Raw genomic sequence first — 25,334 nt, forward strand, 5'->3', positions numbered from 1 at the left:
CTCCTACAGACAAAGTACTTTGTAGTTAGTCACAAATTCAACCCATTCTGCCCTATTACTCTTATTCTGCTAGCCTGATCCAATAGCTATAAAACAGTTGAAGTCAAAACTACTTGTTCTCTGAGCTAAACAAATGAATAAGGGTGGCTATTTAGGGGCAAATCTCTGCTACCCAAGTACATAGTAACACCAACATTCCAGCTTCCCCAAACTTTTCCCCTATAGTGTCTTTATTTTTGCCACTGGTAGGCGAAATATTTCTTCAAACATATTCACAGATCTCATAATAATCAGCAGGAATTCCCTGGTTATCCCTATTCCTCGAAGCTTTCTCATATGGTCATGTACCGTTTTTTCCCACCCAAGACAAAATAGATCATTACTCTTTTGGTTAGACTATGGCAGTGGAACCTACTTTACATGAGAGCTGGCATGCTTCAATGAGCACACTACTCTCTTCCATCACAAGACCACAGTTAATGCTTCCAGTATTAGACTGCTTACTTTCAGGTGGATGAGGTCCACAGCTGCAATCTTCTCAAGATTCATCATGCAAACCAACTTCCAAGACTAGATGAAGACATGTCCAAATGCACACAACAGATTATATGCAACACGCAACCCACAGCCATATCAACAAAGACTACAGTATCCTGTATCAGAAGACCAGTGATTCCCTTGTCACTGTGAGGCAGCGAGTACGGCACCTGATGCAAATGCAGAGAAAATTCTATGCCAAGAGCCCCTGCTGCCTATGACTAGCCACCACACAGGGCCCTCAAAAGCAGGCTACAATGGCCAGTCACTACACCAGCTGCCTTTGCACAGCAAGAACCTCAATGGTGCCATGGTTAGCTTGGACGTAAGTGAGTGCATTTTAGTGAACTTTTAAGCATATGATGAGAGTGGTGTACCACATCTACTGGATTCTCAGTATATCAAGAACTTGTCTATGATCCTTGCTGTAGAAGTAGCATCAGTGGACTGCCAAGTTCGTAGCAGACATTAAGAACAAACAGGTTGTTGGGACGTATTACCCCTGACATGGCTAAAAACGTGAAGTGGACAAGGGCTACACATTCACGTCTGTGTAAGTAGGCTCTACAGGAATGTGGCTACTGACCTAGGAAATAAGGGATAGTTGAAATTGAGGTTTTTAGTTCTTAATCGAGGGCAGTAGCGTGGTGAAACACTACAGAATAAAATTTGAATGCAAAGTCAGAAATGTAAAATTCTGATTATAAACTGTGTCCTGTGATACAGCTCTAGAGTTCATGTGTTGGTTTAGACGATGGTAAAGGAGAAGGTGCCTAGCCTTTTCAAATAATTATAGTGTATTTTAGAAGAAGGTGTTAAAAGCAAAACAATGTCTTGAGTTAGATAGATATCAATGCAATTATTTGTTTGGGAAGATGGCTTAGGGGAATAATGACTGCCAGTGACATCTGCTGGGACTTGCAGTTTGAGATTTAATATATCCAAGGCCTATTAGGCCTTTCATTGTTCTGAGAAATGTAAATTAAATATCCCTAACAGAGACTGTTAGTATTCAGTCAGTAAAAGAAATACAAGCTAGAAGAGTAATGACTTTTACTTTTGCCACTTAATGGAAGAAGTCTGATTATACAGTGCTATATTAAAAAAACATTATGTTATTGTAGAAAACAGAAAAATATTACCTACGAAAGAAGGTAGTTAGGTCTCTGGAAATAATCAATAACAAAATACTGAATCCATGGCTTCAAGGAAGGGATGCAATTCCCAACAACTAGGCATTATTCCAATTCAGCCAAAGTACGTCAGTCTGACTTCCTGGAACCATTCATATTGAATACACTTGGATGGGCTGCAAAATATTATGAGCTAAGTTGGAAGAGGAATTCAGTGAACTCTGCTCAAAGCATGAGGTTTGTAAGGAACGAGCTGATCTTCAGTTGTTAATCAAATACAGATCAACTACAGATAAAAGAGGTTTTATTCGAGCCACGTTCCTCTTGGCCAGCGCTATATCAGTTGCATAAGTGGTAATGGGTCCCAAAGCCAGAATGGAGGATGGACGCGCATGTACTTTAGATCGTGTTCACCTTTCCTAATTTTACCTTTGCAAATTTAGTAATCCTTAAATCCACCTGAAACGGAGAGGATGGAAAGGATTACCATCCCGTATCATGGAAAAAGCCAGTCGAAGAAGAAATTACAATTATGAAATCCACTCAACAAGTATTCTTGGGGACAAATGACTCAAATTTATTCAAACGGCAAGACTAAGAAGTGGGTTATATGAAGAATAAAACGTCATTGTTTGGGGACGTTTGATGTTCAGTATATACTTTCTTATTTTACAATATAACCCAATTCTGTTGGATGCTAAGGCCCTTTTCACCATTATCACTGGCCTTCATCGTCCCAGTGTAGGTATGGTATCTAAAAGGAGAGCTGCCTATGAACACGAGGAGCAAAAAACAACAATGAAAAATACCACTGGAACAAAACTACGGAGCAAAAATATTTTTTTTAATTTTTTTATATGGATCTAAAATTTCCCACTACAAACTAAAATGTTTACATCTTCTAAAGTGAACAGAAGGCATTTGAACATGCAAAGGTGTACAGGAATCATTCTGGCATGGCAGAGAAAAGTAATCTAAAACAATGTTTGGATTTTAAAAAGTTTTTGTGACTTTCTGCATGGGAAACAACAATTATAACGGATATATATATATCTATATATATATATATATATATATATATATATATATATATATATATATATATATACTACCAACTGGCGGTCACCAGTATGTAGTTATCGTTAGGACCATGTTTCCATAGGAAAAGCGTTTTTTGACTTGCCTATATCTTTGGCACCGTTTGATGAATCTTCACGGAATTTTTCCAAAAAAGTGTTGCGGTGATTCTTGTTGCGCCTGGAAAGTTTCGGGGTGATCAGTCAAACGGGAGCCAAGAAAAACGGGGCTAAAAATGTTTTGAGTTTCCCTTAACTTCCATAGGATTCTCTAGACACGACTACAGGCCGAACCACTGGAAGAAATTACACCAAATTTAGCAGAAAGCTAGCTGTCGTTACGCAGATTACGCTTTAGCTTATTTGTTGTGCATCTGTTCAGTAGTTTTTGAGAAATTTAGAAAAATTCTAATTTGTATATCTCCGGCTGCAAAGTATTCGCAAACAAAGACGAGATCGTACAGGGAAATGCACACCTCTTATTGGCTGCCAACACTTCAAACTAGGAAGTGTTGGCAGCCATCTTGGGACTCGGCCTCAGCAGAGTGCCAGAAAAAACACTAAAAATATAATAAAGGAACCAGGGTAAAGACACCCTGGCCCCTTAGCATTGATGGGGGGTCCAAGAGGGACACCCCCAGATCAAAAAAACTTTTTTTTTTGCTGGAAGTGTACGATATTCACATATTTGCGGCACAATTAAAAAAAAAACAAGCGCCGACCTCCCCAATTTTTTTTTTTTTATAGGCCCCCCAGAGTAGGCCAGGTACGGGGGCAATAAAAAGTTTGTGTGGGGGGGCCTTCCAGCTCCCCCACAGCTCCAGGGACCACCACATCCCCGTAGTTTTCTTTTTTTTTTTTTTAAACGGTGGCCCACACCCCCCCTCCAGTCTGCCCTGGGGACCACCACCTCCCCAGGGCAGATATAAAACATTGGAAAAGGGGTTCATTTCGGACCCCCATTATCCCCATGGACCACCACCCCCTGGGGCTATCTTCACATTATAGGGGCCCCTCATGGAGCCACAGATGGCCTTGTGGACCGCCGCCCCCTGGGGCCGGCTCATGCTATGTCCCAGGGGTGCCCACTCCCGGGAAATAGCTGTTTGCTGGGGCTTGGCTGCAGCTCTGCAGCCAAGCCCCAGCAAACACTTCAGATTTTGACAGCGGGACCTGTAAAGCAGGTCCCGCTGTAAAAATCCAAAGTTTCATCCCTCTCCCATACAGGCCAGAAGGGGACAGAGATTAAATGCTTCACCAAGCAGGGAACTGCTGTCAAAGCAGTTCCCTGCTTGCTGAAGGATTGGCAGTGCCAGGTAGCCCGTAAGGGCTTTTATAAAAAATAAATAAATAAATACATTTTTAAAGTAGGGACCGCGGGGGAGCCCTTGAGGGCTCCGTGTGGTCCCAGATAGCCCATAAATGGCTTGTTTTGAAATAATTTATTTAAAAAAAATAAAAAAAATATAGGGACTCCCCAGATTGCCCTTAAAAGGTGGTAAAAATAAGGCTGAAAAAAAATAAAGATAGCTCAGTGTGAAAGTGAAGGACTTTCACACTGAGCACTGAGAGTTTGAGTCCATCTGGACTCATTTCACTCTTATTTTTTTTAAATTACAAAATGTTTAAGTAAAAAATTAAAGGTGATTTTATTTCTTTAAAAAAACAAACACATTTTCATTTTTAAATTAAACAAAAGTATGTCATTTTAAGTATATCATACATCAAAACCTAAAAAAGTTTGTCTCCCTACCTTTTTCTCTCTTTCGATCTTTCTGCCACTCCTACACCCTCTGAGACACTCACGCATCCACACACTGACCCACTGAGACCCACTTGCACCCACTTACAGCCCCAGACACTCACGCACCCACTCACAGACCCGCTCACACCCTCATGCACCCACTCACAGACCCACGCACATACACACACTGATGCACCCACTAAAACACTGATGTACGCACCCTCACACCTAGACAGACAATCGGACAGCCACTCTCACCCCCGATACACCCTCTCACATCTATTCTCACACCCAGAGGCCGCAGCCAAGTCCAGCTGCGCACGGCAAAAGGCCGTGTACAGCATGGGGTTCAGTGGTTAGGGGGAGGGGAGTTTTTGTTGAAGGGTCTGGCTGCAGGCCAGGTCTTGCGGGCAACCTCTCTTGCGCACAGGTGAAGGCCGTGCACGGTGCAAGTTTGGGTGCGTATAGGGAGTAGGCAGCAGGGCCTGGCCAGAAGCCTGGCCTTGTGACCAACCACCACCGTGCACGGCACTGCTAATTACCCTACAAATTATGGCATCCATGACATCTTTGATAACATCCTTGATGATATCAATGTAATATTTGCAGTAACATTTTTTATGAAACAAATGTGCATGGCAGGGGGCGTGAGTTATAGTTACCTTAGGGCATGAGTTACAGTAACTTGAGGTAACTAACTATAACTGCTGAATTACTACCGTTTTGTACACTTGAAATGTGAGCCTAACTATAACATCCCTCTAACCTTTGTTTTTTCAGTGAGGGTTTTTGGGTGGCAAGGGTACTATTAGGTTTTAGGGTGGGTATGGGGTTTTAGGTGGCAAGTGCATTTTTTAGGGTGGGTGTGGGTTTTTGTGTGCCAAGGGCATTTTTAGGGCTTAGGTTCGGTATGGGTTATTGGGTGTCAAGGGTATTTTTTTTAGGGTGGGTATGGGTGGGTGGCAAAGGCATTTTTTGTGTTTAGGTTGGGTAAGGGTAATATATATATATATATATATATATATATATATATATATATATATATATATATATATATATGTATATGTGTGATTGGCTGGCCACAACCTGACAACAAACTTGTGGGTGCCAGGTAATGGGACAAGGTCCCCAGGGCTGAAAAGTAAAATGAAAAGTGGAATTAGGAGGTAGGGTGGAGGTACCCTTACACCAGGGCTGTGACATAGGAGCCTTTGAGGGTCAAAATATGGCCTTAAAAATATTTTTTTCATACTGCGCGATAGTCGCAAATACACCACAACACTCAGCACAGCCCCACCCATGTAACATTGCAACAAATTTGTGAATATCGGCGAAAACATTAAAAAAAACATTAACAGACTCATTCACACACTAAATCATTCACTCATAGAAGCACTCTGACACTCATGCACTCACTCACAGACCCACTCAGACACACATGCATCCATCAGACCCTCATGCATCCACCCACAGACCCACTCAGACCCTCACGCACCCACTCACAGACCCACTCAGTTACTGATGCACCCACTCAAAGGCCCACTCAGACCCTCACGCAGCCACTCACAGACCCAGACACTCATGCACCCACTCAGACCATCACATTGCCTGTGTGCCCTGCTGCAAAAAATCCTAGAGTGCCTCCCTCTACCTAAAACCAAGATAGCAGAACTGTTCTTACCCTGTGCAGAACTCCTATGCCCACCCCAGAGCTGTGGTCAAGGAAATGAGCAACCACTCCTCTGTGGCCACTCTAAACCAGTTCGGGAGGCCGCCCCTCGCGACTGGGGGAACAAACAAGGGCCCTGCCTTGGTGTCAGCAAACATTTGCCTGTGACATGCTAAGACTCCCCAAAGTTAATTAAGTTCCAGGGCACAGCCCACATGGTCATTCTGCTAAATGAAAAGAACACCTCTCCACACCAACGCCTTTGGCTCAGCCCTGGGAGCAAGTTCCCATCCCACCAAGGGGTCTATTCAGCTTTCAGGTGACTGTTGAACAAGATGCAAATGGGTCTCTGGTGTTGTGAACACCATAACAGTGCTAATTCTGGTAGTCTGTTTTCATACTGTGCTTGCTGTCAACAACTCAGTATCTTTAATGAGAAAGTGTGGACTTCTTAGAGCACAAGCACAAATGCTGATGTCTTCATGGCCAACAATTCTGTAGGCTGACATATTTCTTGTTTAGGTTAATGATTTCAGCCATTGCAGTATGGCCCCTATAGTGTAGGGCTATTGTTTACAAAGATGGATACTTAATATCAACATGTGAATCAAGTGGTAACATCATGTGCCTTTTTAGTTTAGCCTACCAGTAGGCTTAGTGTCTTCAAAACCTGATTTATTTTGTAAGTACAAGATAAAAACTCCAGGACTTGATAAATGGTTATGAGGGATCTTCATGACAGGGCGATTGCCAGAGGTCATACCAGACTGCAGAGCCCCTTCAGTTGGAGAGTTGATTTTAGAAGATGCACTGAAGGTGTCATTTATCTAGAGCACAAATCCTGCTTCTGTGGCAGAGCTCTGATGAAAAATAGTTGTAGCCTGCTATTCAAAGGTATGTTGTGCGATACATCCTATGAAACTCGCAAGGCAGATTTTGCTATTTAATGCTGTAGGTGAGATTCAGCATATAATTTAGGAATAGTATTAGGGCGTTAGGTTGTCATAAACTCACTAGGTTAGAAATATTTATCTTGTTCCTCCTTACCATTACACGTCTAACTGCTTCCATTTTCACTCTACATATTTTATGCAAGAGACTGAGGATTTTAAAATAAACAATTTAAACTACATGTCCCAGTTTCTTAGTGCTGCCTTTGAGTGTGCTATTCAATAATAAAAAATTGTTTGGATTGCTTCTATATGTCTATACTGTCTGCCTGAGACCTAGAGAGCATCTGTCAGGGATGTGGTCCAATTAGCTTTTTTTAATTTATTGTTGATGCTTTGAAATAAGTCTTTGAATCAGATGGGTAGAAATATGACCACTGCAGCTCTGGGACCCCACCCCCGATTTTGTATCAGTGGATGCATTAGGCAGAGAAAAGGTAACTTTTTAACAGTACCTTTATAAAAAATGGATTACAAATCTGACTTTACCAATGACTTGAGCTTGTACGCTTCTTTTTTCACAATTTTGTGCTGCTGTTTCGTAGCTAGAAATAACATTACTAAATGTAATATTGTATCCCAATTTTTTACTTTGGAACAGCCAATCCTGCTACAGTAAACATAGTTTTAGTGTCTTTTCACAGTAAGGACATGTTTAATATTAAACTTTTACATGGCCAGTTTTTAAATACCATGCATCTTGCCTTATGGGCAGTAAGGGTTACTTAGGAGTGACAATATTTAAAAGGATGGTTTCGGCTTATCAAAGGAGGTTAATCTAAAAGATAACATTTCCAGTACTAAAATTGCACAGCCAGGCTACAAATTGCAGGCCTGCAGCCAATTTGCACTGTCATTGCAGGAGGTAGCTCAATGGGTGCTGTAGCCCACGGGAGACATTTAAGTTACAGGCTCTGGGTAGAATTTGTATCCTATACTAGGGACTTATTCTTAAGTTAATTATGCCATTTAAGGGTATGCCAATGTCATCAGGTTAAAAAGCGGAGATCAAGACCTAATTACCAGGGGTAAAATGCGCAGATTTCTATAGCCAGGAAAAAAAGAGTCAAAGAAACAAACCCCAGAGTACATTACACAAAGGGTTGTCATTTGCAACAAAACCCAAATGTTGTTTTACGACAGCTACTCCTTACTTAAGATGTGTCAACCTCTTAAATGAGGTTAGCCAAATAATGACATACTTTTATCACCTGATTAATAACAATTATAAACACAAGTAAATAAAATCAAGAAGTGACCGCATTAGAGCTATTAAATACAGCAGTGATGTTTTTTGTTATCAGGGGTATCCAACATAACAATGACAGACATTTAGAATATTCATGCGAGATAGACTGTAATAGAGTCACTTGAAAAATCCCGGTTATCATGAATATCAGTCATGCCACCGGGCCTCAGGAACCAACAATGAACATCACTGTTCTAGACTGCTTTTCTACAGATTAGACATCAAGAACAAAAATAATAGAAGGGAACATCCTACAGCTTCTGATAATGTTGACAGTGTAATGTCTATTCTACAGAATCCAAGCAAGGTACAGAATACTGCAACCTTGCTCGTTAACCACTGATTCCCACTTTTTCTGTGCTGGAACAAGTACCTTGTAAGGCAGAGGTCATGTAATAGTGGCCAGTACCATCTTTCTCTCCTCACCACACTCTGAGTCACACTAACCTGCAACACACAGTGGTAGAAAGATGCATTGTGGCACATTTGTGCGTTCTAAGAGAACTCCATTTCTAACACAAACTCATCAATGTATCCTTTTTATATTAATGATAAAAAGAGCAACACAGGCGACCTGATGATTGAGACAGGTTGTTAGACAAAAAGGAACTTGTGATATACACCCCCCAATCCTTTTTTCTTGGATAACTCCGGCGAATAAAAGAGGGCAGGGCTGGACAGTTTAAAAGATGGACTGAGCTCCAAAAATAACTTTTGGCATTGAGAAATCAAAGTAGTTTCTGCTGCTTTCCTGAAGTCAATAATTTGCTATTAAATAAAGGAATCAATGTAGGTTAGTGTTCCGAGACATTTTCTTTTACCTGAAGTTTTTTAAGTAGTGCTGCTTCAGTATTATTTCCTTGTTTTGCTTGCTTTGCTTTCCAGAACTGCTTTTGAGCTGAATATCTGCTCATAGGACATACTTTGAAGAGACAGTCTGCAATAAATGTAAAATATGGTAAATATATATTTTTTAAAGAGTGTTATTTTATATCAGTACATTTTAACCTGCAGGTATACAATAAAAATACCAATGGAGTTACAGTTCCAGAGATACTACTCAGAACATTTCTTCATTCCAAAATGTGCTTAACGCCCAGACAAAGTTATTAATGAGAGAACGTGATAAATGAATACTCAAATGGCAGTTGATCTTTGGAGATATTAATGAAGTCCATACCTTATACACAATCAAAGAGAGAAGAAGTTCTATGTTTCTCCGACAACAAAACCTGCACAGTCACATAGTTATACTTGATGCTTTAAATTGATTTCTGTGATGTGTTATTAAAATACATAAAAATATAATACAGTTACATACAGTAATATTGTGTATAGCGCTGTAAGGGACAAATGGGGAGTAGAAAGGATGATGGACAAGCTTTCTAGCCCCTTCTGTGCCCAAGACGTAATGGTTACGTCCTGAGACACAGTGCTCGTGTGCCCAGGACGTAACCATTACGTCCTGGACACAAAGCCCAGAGGGAGCACTAGTGCTCCCTCTGTGGGGTTAAAGGCAGGGAGGAGGCCCGGGGAGGCTTCAAAGGGAAGGAAATGTATTTCCTTCCCTTTGAAGTCTCTCTGAGCATTTCAAAAGCTCCGGCTTTGAAATGCCCACTAGACACCAGGGACGTTTTTTTAGAAAAGGAAATTGGCATAAGGGAGCGACCCCTTGGGCAAGGGTCGCTCCCAGGGGGGGTATCTTTTTTAAAGGCCTTTTCTGCCCCCGCCCCCCCCGGGGGGCAGAAACCTCTATGCACCAGGGATAATTTCTTTTTTTTTCTTTTTTGTTTTTGATTTTAGAGGTGGGGAGCGACCCCTTAGGCAAGGGTCGCTCCCATAGGGGGAAAATTATATTTAGGCCATTTCTGCCCCCCTTGGGGGCAGATTGGCCTATTTTTATGAGGCCAATCTGCCCCCAAGGGGGACAGAAACCACTAGACACCAGGGAGGTTTTTTTTCGTGAATTTCACGCAAAGGGAGCGACCCTTTAGACAAGGGTCGTTCCCCTGGGGGGCAAATTTATTTTAGGCCATTTATGCCCCCTTGGGGAGCAGATCAGCCTATTTTAATTAGGCCGATCTGCCCCCAAGGGGGGCAGAAACCACTAGGCACCAGGGACTTTTTAGTTGTTGTTGTTTTACAGATGGGGAGTGACCCCTCAGGCAAGGGTCGCTCCCCTGGAGGGACAAATTGTATTTAGGCCATTTCTTCCCGCTTTGGGGGCAGGTCGGTCGATTTTAGGTCAATCTGCCCCCAAGGGGGGCAGAAACCACTAGGCACCAGCGATCTTTTTTTTTGCGCCGTCACGCAAGGGGAGCGACCCTGTAGGCAAGGGTCGCTCCCCGGGGGGGATGGAGGGCAAATTTATTTTAGGCCATTTCTCCCCCCCCCTGCGGGCAGATCGGCCTATTGTTATTAGGCCAATCTGCCCCTAGGGGGGGGGCAGAAACCTCTAGGCGCCAGGGCAAATATTTTTTGTGTGTTTTTTTTTTTTTTTTTTTTTTTTTTTTTTTTAGAGATGGCTAGCGACCCAATAGGCAAGGGTCGCTCCCCTGGGGGGCAAATTGTATTTAGACTATTTCTGCCCCCCTTGGGGGCAGATCGGCGGATTTTAGGTCAATCTGCCCCCAAGGGAGGCAGAAATAACTAGGCACCGGGGATCTTTTTTTTGCGCCAATGTCACGCAGGGAGAGCGACCCCGTAGGCAAGGGTCGCTCCCCAGGAGGGTTGGGGGGGGCAAATTTATTTTAGGCCTTTTCTGCCCCCCCCACCCCCCAGGGCCGGCTGAGCTAGAGGCCAAAATCCACAGGTAGACACTTTGTAAAAAACACCTCTGTTTTCTGTGAAAAAATGTGATGTGTCCACATTGTGTTTTGGGCCATTTCCTTTCGTGGGAGCTAGGCCTACCCACACAAGTGAGGTACCATTTTTATCGGGAGACTTGGGGGAACGCTGGGTGGAAGGAAATTTGTGGCTCCTCTCAGATTCCAGAACTTTCTATCACCGAAATGAGAGGAAAAAGTGTTTTTTGGGTCATATTTTGAGGTTTGCAAAGGATTCTGGGTAACAGAACCTGGTCAGATCCCAACAAGTCACCCCATATTGGATTCCCCTAGGAGTCTAGTTTTCAAAAATGCGCTGGTTTGCTAGGTTTCCTCAGGTGTCGACTGAGCTAGAGGCCAAAATCCTCAGGTAGGCACTTTGCAAAAAACACCTCTGTTTTCTGTGAAAAAATGTGATGTGTCCACATTGTGCTTTGAGCCATTTCCTTTCGTGGGTGCTAGGCCTACCCACACAAGTGAGGTACCATTTTTATCGGTAGACTTGGGGGAACACAGAATAGCAAAACAAGTGTTATTGCCCCTTGTCTTTCTCTACATTTTTTCCTTCCAAATGTAAGGCAGTGTGTAAAAAGGACGTCTATTTGAGAAATGCCCTGTAATTCACATGCTAGTATGGGCACCCCGGAATTCAGAGATGTGCAAATAACCACTGCTTCTCAACACCTTATCTTGTGGCCATTTTGGAAATACAAAGGTTTTCTTGATACCTATTTTTCACTTTTTATATTTCAGCAAATGAATTGCTGTATACCCGGTATAGAATGAAAACACATTGCAAGGTGCAGCTCAATTATTGGCTCTGGGTACCTAGGGTTCTTAATGAACCTACAAGCCCTATATATCCCTGCAACCAGAAGAGTCCAGCTGACGTAACGGTATATTGCTTTCAAAAATCTGACACTGCAGGAAAAAGTTACAGAATAAAACGAGGAAAAAAATGGCTGTTTTTTTCACCTCAATTTTCAATATTTTTTTATTTCAGCTGTTATTTTCTGTAGGAAACACTTGTAGGATCTACACAAATTACCCCTTGCTGAATTCAGAATTGTGTCTACTTTTCAGAAATGTTTAGCTTTCCAGGATCCAGCATTGGTTTCTCACCCATTTTGGTCAATAACTGGAAGGAGTCTGAAAGCACAAACAATAGTAAAAATGGGGTATGTCCCAGGAAAATGTCAAAATTGTATTGAAAAATTGGGTTTTCCAATTCAAGTCTGCCTGATCCTGAAAGCTGGGAAGATGGTGATCTTGCCACCGCAAACCCTTTGTTGGTGGCACTTTCAGTGAAAAAACCCACGAGCTGAGATCTGCAGCCCTTTTTCCCATTTAAAAAAAAAATAAAAAAAATTATTCCACTGTATTTTGGCTAATTTCTTGGTCTCCTTCAGGGGAACCCACAAAGTCTGGGTACCTCTAGAATCCCTAGGACGTTGGAAAAAAAGGACGCATATTTGGCGTGGGTAGCTTATGTGAACAAAAAGTTATGAGGGCCTAAGCGCAAACTGCCCCAAATAGCCAAAAAAAGGCTCAGCACAGGAGGGGGGAAAGGCCTGGCAGCGAAGGGGCTAGTTTATGGATAAAAAATGCCCACCATGATTGTAATCTAGAGCCCAGTGGAAGGCGTTCTGTCAAAACGCGTCAGGCTTGATTTATGTATTTTTTCTTTGCACTCTTGCATGTTGTGAGTCTGCAAGAGGTTTGTAATAAACTTTACATTTTTGCCCAATTTTATATATATATATATATATTACCTAGTGCTGTCACCACTAGGTAGTTATAGTTAGTTTCTATATAAAAAGCATTTCTATATAAAAAAGCATTTTTACTTGCCTATATCTTTGGAGCAACTTGACAAATCTTCACGAAACTTTCCCCCCAAAAATTGATAGTCCCGTCAGCTGCTGCCTGGGAAGTTTTGGGGTGATCTGTCTAAGGGGGCTGAGAAAAACCCCCCAAAACACATTTTCTCCATTCCTTTTTCCATATGGATTTTGAACAGCAATAGCACCAAAACTACTGGACGGAAATATATATATATATCCCTTTTATGGTGCTAATAATTTTGGCCCTGTTTGACGAATCTCCACAAAACTTTACAAAAAGATGCTACTTTATGATCAGTTTGTGCATGTTAAGTTTCAGGGTGACCCATCAAGTGGGGCCTAAGAAAAAAAGGATGGTCCCAAAACACAAAATCCCCGTGCCTATTCAATAGACTTCGGTAGTCAGCTGAGCGGAATTACATCAAATTTGGCAGGAAGCTACGTCTTGGTCCACAGGTGGTGCTTTTTGTGATTTGGTGTAAATTAGTTTGGTAGTTTTTGAGAAATGAAGGTTCAAACATATTTTTATACCTGAACAGTTGTGTCCGTGAGAGGCTTGACAGCATCTAGCAGGAGTGCCAATTTATAATTAGAGCACCCAAATTGAACTAGGGAGCTTTTTTCCCCTTGGGCCATCTTGCTTCTGCTTGAGTCAAGACACCAGTGGGAGTGAGCACTCGGATTTGTGAGGGATTGGAGACAAATTAGGTGGCCTGATGCTGCATTGATTAATTAAGAGGAGGGGGCATGAGGCCCCCACTTCCTAGGCAGTATTAGGCCTCGGAAACCTCATCCCCCTACAACCCGATTTACAAAATATGGGGAGGGAGGGAGGTATGCTGCCCCCTCCCTGAGCCTTTATTGCCCCCAGGGACTCCGCCCCTGGGGTCAGCTCACTTGCTGTGTCCTGGGATCTAGGGAGCATACCCCAGGGACACAGCAGTTTCCTTCCCCCGATCCAGCGCAGGCAGTGACATTTCTGTTTGCTCCTGCCTGCCAGGAGCATTTTTGAAACTCCTACCAAATGGAAGCAAACACAAAGAGGGCCATTATGAGTTTGAAGGACGAAAACTCTGTCCACCAAACTCCAGACAGGGTGGCCGGCACCTACGCAGTGACCTCCCCACCAGAGCTATTATGGGTTTCCTGCAAGCAGAATCCTAAGTTTCTGCCCGCTGGTCTAGCAGGAAACAGGCTACAACATGGTTTCCGGCTCGTGATTGAGCCGGTGGCAATGCTGTGACCTCCAGGGTGCACCAGCACAGTCGCAAAGCAGTCAAAGAACACTGCAACTATACTGGTGAGGGGGGGCCCTGCACTGCCCATGCCAAGTGCATGGGCAGTGCAGGGACCCCCGTACTCCCCTGCACCTGTTCTTGTCACAATCTGCACGATGCTTCTCACCTTTGATGGAAGGGTTTGAAAGAGCACCCAGTCTTCTGCTGGTTCTGGATAGACCAAGATAGGGGTGACCCTTTCTAGTAGCCACGATGCTGCTTGACAGAGAAACACCAAGGCAGACTGTACCCTCCAGAAGGAGTCCCAGAGGACAAAAACCCCCAAAATGGGAAAAACAGGAACTCCTGAAACAGAGGAAAAAGCAGGAATGAATGCAGAAAAAATCAGAGGAGCAGGAAAAGGAAAATAAATGACGAACAGGAGTGAAGATCACCACCAAGAGGAAGTGTTTGCAACGCAAAGCAGATCAGGACTGAGTGGCTTATATACAGGAAGACAGGAAGTGACAAAACAGGAAAAGGAAACAACACCATCTTGGATTGGGAAAAGGCCCTTAGAAAAGAATCGGAAAAAAGTAGCAGTATAAGAGAAAAAGGCATGCTGGGAAAAAGGAACAGAACAAGACAAAATGGATCCCTGCAAGAAGACAGCATAGAGACAAAAAAGAAGAAAAAGACAAGAGCACAGAAAAGACAGAAGAAAAAGAACAAAGGAAGGAGTCCACCACCGACAGGAAAGAAAAATATTACAAGGACAAGTAAGAACGACGTGACGGGAGGCATATAAAAATGCTTCCTGGCAAGCATCGCAAAAGCAGGACAAAATAGCGGAGGATGGCGCTCTGCTAATCGGAGGCGCTATTCGACTGCGGTAGTGAACAGAGACGTCGCGGTTAAGAGCGGCATCACAGTTCTCTGCCAGCCTTTTCATGGCGGTGTTACTGCCATGAAAATGCTGCCAGACAACAAGGTCATAATCCCCAGGGCAGCGCTGGCGGATTAGAATCTCCGCCACCTCCAGACTGCTAGATCCAAGATCCTGGCAATGCTGGCGGTTCCCTGGTGGTCCAGGGGCAAAGGTTTTAATGTGGCAGTCAGACTGCTGCATTGGCGGCAGTCCAGACGCCATTACGAGTGTGGCAGTCTATAGATCAGGCGCACTCGTAATTAGGCCTAAAGTCTGCTCCCAGCTAGCGGGGGCTTTCAAAATGATCCCGCCACCTGGGAGCAGACTTTTTATCTGTTTCCCTTCCTGCACTGGAATAGGGAAGCAGAGAACCAGATTGCTCCCACCCAGAGGGAGCATAAATAGCTGCTCCCTGCGAGCAGGAGCAATGCTGGCTCCCACAGCATGCAGGGAGGGAAGTGGGGCTGTGGGGTCCGCAGCCCTGGAGATCCCTGCACATTCCCCAATGTGTTGATTGTGGGTGCCCCTGGTGGGCACTGGAGCACCTACAAATGTAAGATAGAAGCCCTGGGTGATGAGGTCTTAAGGACCAAAATAGGCTCAGAGAGGTGTGTGGCACAACTCCTCTAAAAATATAATAAAAAATAAAATAATCACAGCTCTTGGGGATGGGCCTCCCATGGACTTTTTACAGCTCAAGGAGAAGGGGCACACAGCCCCCCTCCCTTAGTTAAGAGACTGGGCCCCAGGGGAGGTAATTTGAGATGCCATCAGTGATGTCATAAATGCTGTCATAGAATAGGTCATGAGTGATGCAATATGTGAGATTGTAAGTAGTGCATGGCAGGGGTGTAAGTTATAGGTAGCTCTGCTACCTATAACTGGTGAACTTATGTTCATACATACATACACACACACACAGGTACTCTTGATAGTATCCAGAAAGTCTGAAGCACATAGGTGTAGGTATCAGAGTGCATGGTACAAACCCACAACGATTATATCCCCTAAAATAAACGGAATGGATTCATAGGGAGTGCAGGGCAGAAGGTTGTTGAAAAGTAAGACTTATTCAATTAAAATGTTTGGAGTGTGAATTGCATGCCATGAAAACAGTTGGTTTCTGTACGGTAATTCCATCTGGTATGGTAATGAAACACCTTAAAATAAACGTTATTATACAAAAATAATTCAAATCTACCTAAAAATGATGTCTGTGATTATTCTGTCTGCCACTGGCCGACGCCCACACTACCTCCCTGGTGCGGGTCATGACCAGTGGCCGACACCAGGGAGGGGGTTAAAAAATCCTCCGATGCATCAGTAGATACTGAGAACGCATCTGAAGGATAGGGCAATGGCCCAGACTGGGAGTGATTTTTCAGTCAGAGGAGTCCCATTCGATAACTCCTATTCCAGTGATTATGAGGGAGATGATGAGGACATTTCTGCTGTCTCTTCGCAAGCACAGTCTGTGCAGCAGGCAATAGCCGGTGAGCCCAACCCAGAGAGCAGGTGCATGCAGCGGCAGGCTCTTGGGAGCTCCCCAATAAGGTTCAGCCCCAAATTCCACCGCCCAAATCGTATTGTGGAGACATCAAAATTATCTATCACAAAACAACCTGGTTTTGTAAGGCAGGCACCTGCGTTTTTGGTCCTGGGCTCGGCAGCCATATAGGGAAACCTACCAAACCCAAACATTTCTGGAAACTAGACACCCAGGGGAGTCCACAGAGGTTTGAATTGTGTGGATTCCCTAAGTTTTCTTAACCAGAATACCCTGCAAAGCTGAAATGTTGAATAAAAACTCTTTTTTCTTGCATTTCTGTCACACAAACTATAGGAATATGCTGGGATCCACAAAATTCCTACCACCCAGTGTTTCCCCACCTGATAAAAAGGCTACACCACTTGAGTGCCTGTACCTAGTGTCTGCGTCAGGAATGGTTCACCCCAGGGTCAACAGTTGCCCTCATGCAAGGACCAACATTGACTCTTGTGTGATCTATTCCTGACAAAGGTACTAGGCCTATCCCACAAGTGAGGTACCATTTTCATCAGGAGACTTGGGGGAATGCTGGGTGGAAGGATATTTGTGGCTTCTCTCAGATTCCAGAACTTTCTATCACCGAAGTGTGAGGAAAAAGTGTTTTTTTTTTTGCCACATAGTGAGGGTTGCAAAGGATTCTGGGTAACAGTACCTTCTGAGAGTGCCACAAGTTACCCCATTCTGGATTCCCCTTGGGGTCTAGTTTTAGCACAGGTTTTGTAGGTTTTCCTAGGTACCGGCTGAGCTACAGACCAAAATCCACAGCTAGGCACTTTCCAATAAACGCGTCAGTTTTCAATGTAAAAATTTGATGTGTCCATGTTGTGTTTTGGGGCGTTTCCGGTCGTGGGCACTAGGCTTACCAACACAAGTGAGGTACCATTTTTATCAGGAGACTTGGGGGAATGCTGTGTGCAAGGTAGTTTGTGGCTCCTCTCAGTTTCCAGAACTTTGCAGCACCAAAATGTGAGAGAAAAGTGTTTTATTTGCCAACTTTTTTAGGTTTGCAACGGATTCTGGGAAACAGAACCTGGTGACAGCCCCACAATTCACCCCATCCTATATTCTCCTAGGTGTCTAGTTTTTAAAAATGCACAGGTTTGGTAGGTTTCCCTAGGTTCCTGCTGAGCTAGAGGCCAAAGACCACAGCAAGGCAAAAAACACATCAGATTTCAATGTAAAAATGTGATGTGTCCATGTTGAGTTTCCTGTCGCGGGTAGTAGGCCTACCCACAAAAGTGAGGTACCACTTTTATCGGGAGACTTGGGGGGGGAATACAAAATAGCACAACATGTGTTATTGTCCGTTGTCTTTCTCTACATTTTTCTCTTCCAAATGTAAGACAGTGTGTAAAAACACGTCTATTCGAGGAATGCCCTCTAATTCACATGCTATTATGGTGACCCCAGAATTCAGAGATGTGCAAATAACCACTGCTTCTCAACACCTTACCTTGTGCCCATTTTAGAAATACAAATGTTTCCTTGATACCCATTTCTCAGTCTTTATATTTCACCAAATGACTTGCTGTACACTGGTATACAATAAAAACCCATATCAAGGTGCAGCTCATTCATTGGCTCTGGGTACCTAGGGTTCTTGATGAACCTACAAGCCCTATATATCCCCGCAACCAGAAGATTCCAGCAGACGTAACGGTTTATTGCTTTTGAACATTTGGCATCGCAGGAAATAGTTACAGAGTAAAATGTGGAGAAAAATGGCTATGTTTTTTCAGCTCAATTACAATATATTTTATTTTAGCTGTTATTTTCTGTAGGAAAGCCTTGAAGGATCTGCACAAATGACCCCTTGCTAAATTCAGTATTTTGTCTACATTTCAGAAATGTTTAGCTGTCTGGGATCCAGCATTGGTTTCACACCCATTCCTGTCACTAACTGGAAGGAGGCTGAAAGCACAAAAAAAAGTTAAAATGGGGTATGTCCCAGTAAATTGCCAAAATGGTGTTGAAAAATGTGGTTTTCTTATTCAGGTCTGCCTGTTCCAGAAAGCTGGGAAGATGGTGATTGTAGCACCACAAACTCTTTGTTGATGCCATTTTCAGGGGGGGGGGGGAAGACACATGCTTTCTTCTGCAGACCTTTTTTTCAATTTTTGGAGAAAAAAAACATTTTTGCTGTATTTTGGCTAATTTCTTTGTCTCCTCCTGGGGAACCTATAAACTCTGGGTACCTTTAGAATCCCTAGGATGTTGAAAAAAAAGGAAGCAAATTTGGCATGGATAGCTTATGTGGACAAAAAGTTATGAAGGCCAAAGTGTGAACTACTCTAAATAGCCAGCAAAGGGCTCAGCACGGGGGTGGGGCGAGATGGGGTCACCAGCTGAGGGATTCAAGCACAGCTGGATAGCTACAGAAATACTATTGAAATTGTAATGCCCCTTTTTAGGTTTAGGGGAGGTGTCGGGATTACACAAAAGCACTGCAGCTCTTTACTGTGGGTCATTCAAAAAATTCTCAGGTGCCTTTGGTGGACTCATAAATCCTTTGATCAGTAACAATATTGCTCTGCTATGTGATAATGTTACACGTGAGTAAACACCGCTCAAGGAGTGGGCTTTCTAAATGCCGGGTTTCCTAGAAAGTTTGAGAACACGCTCATACTTTAAAGTTTTGGGGTATTTTCAAGTTACTCTCTTCCCGCTCCGGAAATAATCAAATAATCTTTCTTGCCAAGTCAGGAGTAATTAATTTCAGAGAGAGAAGGGAAACAGTAAACGCCTCAAATTAAAGGGTTGTAGGGGGAGGGGTTGTAAAACGTTTTCAAATGGAGAACACACATTATGCCACTGAACAAAGATATGCCACTTCCCAAACCTAATTATACAGCATGTGCAGTTAGCTACAATGTCGCGACATGATTCACAAATCTTTCCCAGAATTACGACTGTCACAGCTGTACTTCTGGAAAGGTTTGTGAACTCCACAAAGGCAGAAATCTAGACCAATGCATAGCGTTATAACAGTGGGTGCTGATTGTGTGAATCAGTCCCCCAGGTTCTGCTACTGCAAAACAGTAATGGCATGGAATTAACTCTGGTGTTACTTAACTCAAACAAAACTCCTGAATGAAAGAGAACATCTGAAAGATCAGTTGTTTCGAAACAAACAAGACCACACGAGACCGTCTTCCTCACAGAGAAACCGCATCTGCAGGTTCTCTTCTGCAAACCAGTCTCACCACAGCCTGGCTGCTGTGCTGCCATGTCCGAGCAGAAATAAAATACACAAATAGCGACGGAACGGAAGTAGCGGGAGGAGCGCCTGCATGAGTGCGGAGAGCGCGTGACAGCAGCGCTTTAAATGGACAGGTGCAGTCAGGTACACTGCTTCCGGCTGGAAGTGCGGATACCAGCACTTCTGGCTGGCAAATGTGTTAGTGAGTACCTGCACTTCTAGATTTCTATTTCAAGAGCTGTGTGACAGTACAAAGGTACATTGCGTGGGTGGAGCACGTACTCGATGGGCAAGACCCTAGCAAAAAAGCACTCAAAATAAGAAACCACCAGGGGGCTGAGCTTGCCTCCATTATACTACAAACAGCTGTAACCATCTTATTGGTGAATAGTTTGCAATGCACTCACTCTACCAGCAAGACACAACAGAAACATATATGCTGATACTGAAAAAAATATTAAGTAATTACACTTAAAAAATAAGCAGACATTGTACACATCACATACATAAGGTTTACTAAGGAAGGTATTATGCAAAGGCCAATTGATTCTGAGGGAGTAAAGTATATAAAAAGGCAAATACAGTCACTTAACACCATTTTGTTATTAATGTCTGGGAGAAATAAAAGTGGGTCATTCTGAGCTGCTAAGGAATGCCAGTCCAGTAGCCATAAGGCTTCCCAGTGTGGAGTTCTGTCCTCGACTGTACCTAATGCCTCAAGGTTTTAGACTCCTCTGCTAATGAAAATGGAAATAACTACATCATGGATACATTCGTGTTGGGCCTGGAAGTGCTCGAGTGAATCTCTGTTATTAAAAGCTCACTATCTAAGTTTAGGGTTTATCGTGGGTTGGGTCTACTCGTGCACGGAGTGTATAACTACTAGGTTCTCCAAAGTGTCGGAGGAGTACAAATGCAACCCTGCGCTTTCTTTTGTTGGGTCTTTTGCTTGGACATCCTTGAGGGTTCACCATCTTGGTGCGTGCTCTAACAAAAGCTGTGTCGCAGTTAGGGTGACAGCCAATGGGACATAGATGGGCTGGAGGTAAGGAGTCGTTAAAACTTGGCCCGCTGTTGAGGCTTTTTTAAGAGCTGAATATTAGTAGCTTTTTTGAAGAACGCGTTCCAGTGCGCTTGCCTGAGGGGGCTATGCCTGTTCTTGGCACCTGAAATCCCACCCACAGTTCCTGTGCAAGCAGCAACACAGATGAACTAGAGTTACTCTCAAACTTGGAAAAACAGTATTGCAAATGGATTGTTGTTGTGCACCTTTTAGTTCTGCAGCACCCTATGGCTGGTTAGAATCAACGGTGCAGCGTAATATAATTCAAAACCAGGAGAACAACGAATGTGAGAGTCGCTCAAAGTCCATTCAAATAAACAGGAAGTGGTGCCTTATAGGAAGGGAGTGGCCAAGAAGGATGGCTTACTGTGTTGGACAGTATTATTACTTCTCAGAATACCATTGATACCTTTAATGGACCCATACCAATGCCTCGAAGGAGGGCTTTTTGTTGACCACTTCCGCACTTCTCAGCAATACTGAGGGACAGATCTTCGATCAGTTGTCTGTCTCTTGCCATCAGAGAAATACAGAGGTTCTGGTTAGTTCTGAATGTGCTCACTTTCATCTAGTAAGGCTGGCAGGTAGTTCAGTGAAACTAGTGCTCACTGCTGTACAAGTATACATTTTTCTTCCTTCTAGGCTGATAAAACGAGTATGCATTTTATTACGGTGATAACTAATTGTGCAGTAAAATGTAGTAAGTTAGACACTCTATAAAGTTATTTTTACTTCTGTTGGTTTTTTAGAGCAAAAGAGTTTAGAAGCCTAAATGCTGCTTTCAGTTAATTTCCCTACACTTTCTTTAAAGCCAAGAAGGGAATGCATTGTCCTTTTAGGTCTCACCTACCAAACAGTACAGGCTGTCTGGTTGTAAATGAGCTATTAAGGGGTTACCAAGAGTTTACAGTAGGCTCAGTGCCCACAATCTCCTTATCACTTGTTGGTTTATTATCAGCCTCATTTCCTTGCTTCTTGTTTGTTGGCTTGCCTTCATCTTCTTGTGTTTGTCACTCCCCTCCTGGAGAATAACCTTCTTACCATTCTTTTGATTGGCTCACTTGTATCCTTTCACTGCTCACGTTTAGGAAACTATATTTTTCTTTCTCTCCATTAGGTATTCCATGTTGCTCTCTATCTTTTGTGTTTCTTCCTTCACTCCCATGCTGCTCTCTCCCTCACCTGCCTCACCTCATACTCCTTTTGTTGCATTCACTTTCAAATGCTGATTTTCCCCTCTTTCCCCACCTACTTTATTTTTTATTTTATTCACCCCCGCCCAGTTGCTTTCCAGTCAACTCATATTTAGCCCCCTCACATGGTCCTTTCTCTTTTATATTTCTTTTCTTTTGGATGGCCGAGCTGCAAACTGCTGGTCCCTCCACCTTTAAAACAAGCCTTTGCAATGCAATAGGTCTCGCATTTTTCCGAGTTAGAGCTATTAGCAGTTGTAAACTCCCAACCGGACTTTTCTTGCCTCATTAAATGGCAAAAAAACGAGCACGATTGCGCTGCTAAAAAATTGAAATAGACACACAAACGGAAATAACAGTTCACTCGTAGTGAAACCTATCGGCAAAAGTGCAATTATCTACGTAACCGGCAAAAGTGCAATTAACTATGTAACTGGGTCGATATCATGCAAAGCGCTCGACTTCTGCCAAGCGAGATCGTGCTGCGAAAAAAGAGAAAAAGTAGTCCACAAAAAGGACAGAAAACTGTGAGCGTTGTATGTTTTTAGTAGTTGGTCGCTGCGCTCGAGGAGGGTTAACCACCGGAAAAGGCATGACGTATGCATGCCTTCCACTAATGAAAGCAAGCATATTTTAAAAGGCAAGCCCACGAACTAATCAAAGACACTGACATGACATGGGCGGGGCTCTGAGCCCTTTTCTTACTACTACAGCGTCTCACAAGTGATACGCAAGCGCATGCTACTCAGACTCAACCCTAAAAAGCACTTTGGTAGGCGGGCACATGGGTGGTGATGCAAGCACACGTCATCACGAATGCACATGCCTACAAAATTATGGCAATCTCAGTAGCAGCCAAGTGATTGTGCCTTTTTTTTGTGTCCAATGTTTCACATCACCATCAAAAGGCTTTGGAAAATCCAAAAGGTCCCAGAGGCGAGGCTTACTGCTTTGTTGTTGTTAAATGTTTCTTATACACTGCAGATCTGGTCTTGAGCTTCATCTTGCACATCATCCAGGCGAGGCAGCTGCTTTTCTTGCAATATATGGTATTCTGCAAGAACTGTCAGGGGTCTGAACCCAAAAGAGATGTGGGGACAGCTTTACTTGACTTTCCTTTGACAACCTTGGATGTCTTGGGCAGGATGCTGCTACCGTCCTTCTGTCACTCAAACTCTCGGCTAGATCACCCTCTGCTGTTAAGAATTCATGAGGTGCTGAGAAAGTCAGCCTTGGTGTCCGCAAGGTCTAGTTCCTTTTCTGAGTGGACAGCAGTCCATGGTTACCTCGGGGGGATCAATGCCTCAACACTATCTAGGGACAGGAGGACTTCTTCAGGATTCCTGCTGCTCTTCAAACCTACTTGACATCTATGTGCAACACTGTGACCGGGTGATTTGCATTCTAGGATTTACTGCCACACCCATGGAGAGCACCCCCCGACTAGCAACACGTCCATACAATCTTGCGGGATTAACATATTCTAGGAAATTCAGTCTTTACTGAGGTAAATGAAAACAAACACATTCCAGTTCATCACTCCAACAGTCAAAAGAAAGTGAAAACAAACAACAACAAAATCACGGTCAGTTGGGTCACTGTGGCTTCAATCTTTCTTTCCTATCCCGGGTGGAAAAAATTAATCACTAGAGGCCTAAGAGGAGGCGAACTGGACTTCGGTAGCAACAACTAGCTCAACAAAGTATTTACAGGATTTCAAAATGAGGCAACGGCACCAGGTACCTCAAAAACCGCATTACCCAAACTTGGCCAGGATTGATTACTATTGTCATCACAGAGCTGTATAAGTCAATCAAACAACTGACCCAACTTTGGTACCCTGCACATTCAGATAGTAAAGAAAGCAGCGATCCCTTTAACAGCATCATATGAACGTTATTGTAAAAAACATTTCAGAGATGAAAGACTGTATATTGTGCTTTTCACCCAGCCCGCTGTTTCATCCACATAAAATAACTACGAACTGTTAGCTGGCCGATGTCCAAAACCCCTGGTGTTTGGTTAGTTACTCACAGCTCTGAGCGCCGCCCGTAGAAAGAAACTGTTGGTAGCCTTAGCAAAGCAAACTCCCTGCAGTGCAGAAATGTTTGCTCAGTTTGAAAAAATGGATATGAACAATGCAAACCACATAATAGCCCTGGGTGCGCTGTGCGCCACTGAAGAAATGTTACAAGAGTCACACTTTGAGTTTATGCTGTAAAATAAACTCCTTTTATGTCCACAAAAGATATCTTGAAAAAGTCATATCAACAGCATTTGAGCAAATCATGGATCCTTCTCTAGGCAACAGGGTTAGGCAGTTCTTTCCTGGGCGAATAACTCACATGAGGTGGAAGGGGCAGGATGACTTACTTTAGCTTGTAAAGAAGACACAGTAACATAATACTGCCAATAATAGTTCTATTTTTATTATTACCTGGTCAGTTTTGATTGAATTTACTGTCCATGGGACTACTCTACGTCCTATCATCTCTAGACATTATTCTCCCCTTACAACATTAAAACTATTGTGAATTAGTTAAAAAACGATAATTAGGGACCCCCAGCTCATACTTGTATCCATATGTCATCCACTTGACAAATGTTCATCTGTACTCCTCCCACCCCTACCGGACTGGAGTGGGAGAGGACTGGGGGTCAGAAAGTCTAGAAAGGGTTCTTCAAAAAGATACAGCAGATACCGCAAACATCTAACTTCATCTGCAAAAAATGTCTCTTTATCATCAATCACAAATACCCCTCACACACACCAATTCAACAACCAATCATCTTGTGTCAGGAGATCCCAAGTACGAGCAACTTTTTCCTCTACGTCTGCATTTTCTTCTAGGAGTCTAAGTTAGATTCTCCAAGTAGCCAGCATTGTTCATATTTAGTACCACCTTGATCACTCATGCCACGTGGCCAAATCTGACCCATTCACGGAATCTTTAGACCATATTATTGATTTATAACTATATATATATATATATATATATATATATATATATATATATATATACACACATACATACATACATGTACGTACATACATATATTTGGTCTGGTTTGATGCCGCCAAATGATGAGTGGGTTCATATTATAAGGGTAATTCCCAGACTTTTTTGCCTTTTCTCTCCACTTTTTGCTGATTTTTT

General features: G+C 43.1%; 1 protein-coding gene across 5 annotated transcripts in view; it reads right to left on the reverse strand.

The window, feature by feature from the left end:
- Positions 1-25,334, reverse strand: part of ITPR2 (inositol 1,4,5-trisphosphate receptor type 2) — a 1,367,642-nt gene that overhangs the window by 1,134,358 nt on the left and 207,950 nt on the right. For 4 of the 5 annotated variants that reach the window (XM_069228605.1, XM_069228604.1, XM_069228603.1 and 1 more), the window contains exon 3: positions 9,180-9,295. In XM_069228605.1, coding sequence (XP_069084706.1) covers positions 9,180-9,295 — 116 coding nt within the window. Of the gene's footprint in view, positions 1-9,179; positions 9,296-14,431; positions 14,611-25,334 lie in introns of all 5 variants that reach the window. The other variant, XM_069228606.1, reaches the window with a different exon arrangement.

The sequence above is a fragment of the Pleurodeles waltl genome, chromosome 4_1, assembly GCF_031143425.1.
Source record: "Pleurodeles waltl isolate 20211129_DDA chromosome 4_1, aPleWal1.hap1.20221129, whole genome shotgun sequence".
NCBI lineage: Eukaryota > Metazoa > Chordata > Amphibia > Caudata > Salamandridae > Pleurodeles > Pleurodeles waltl.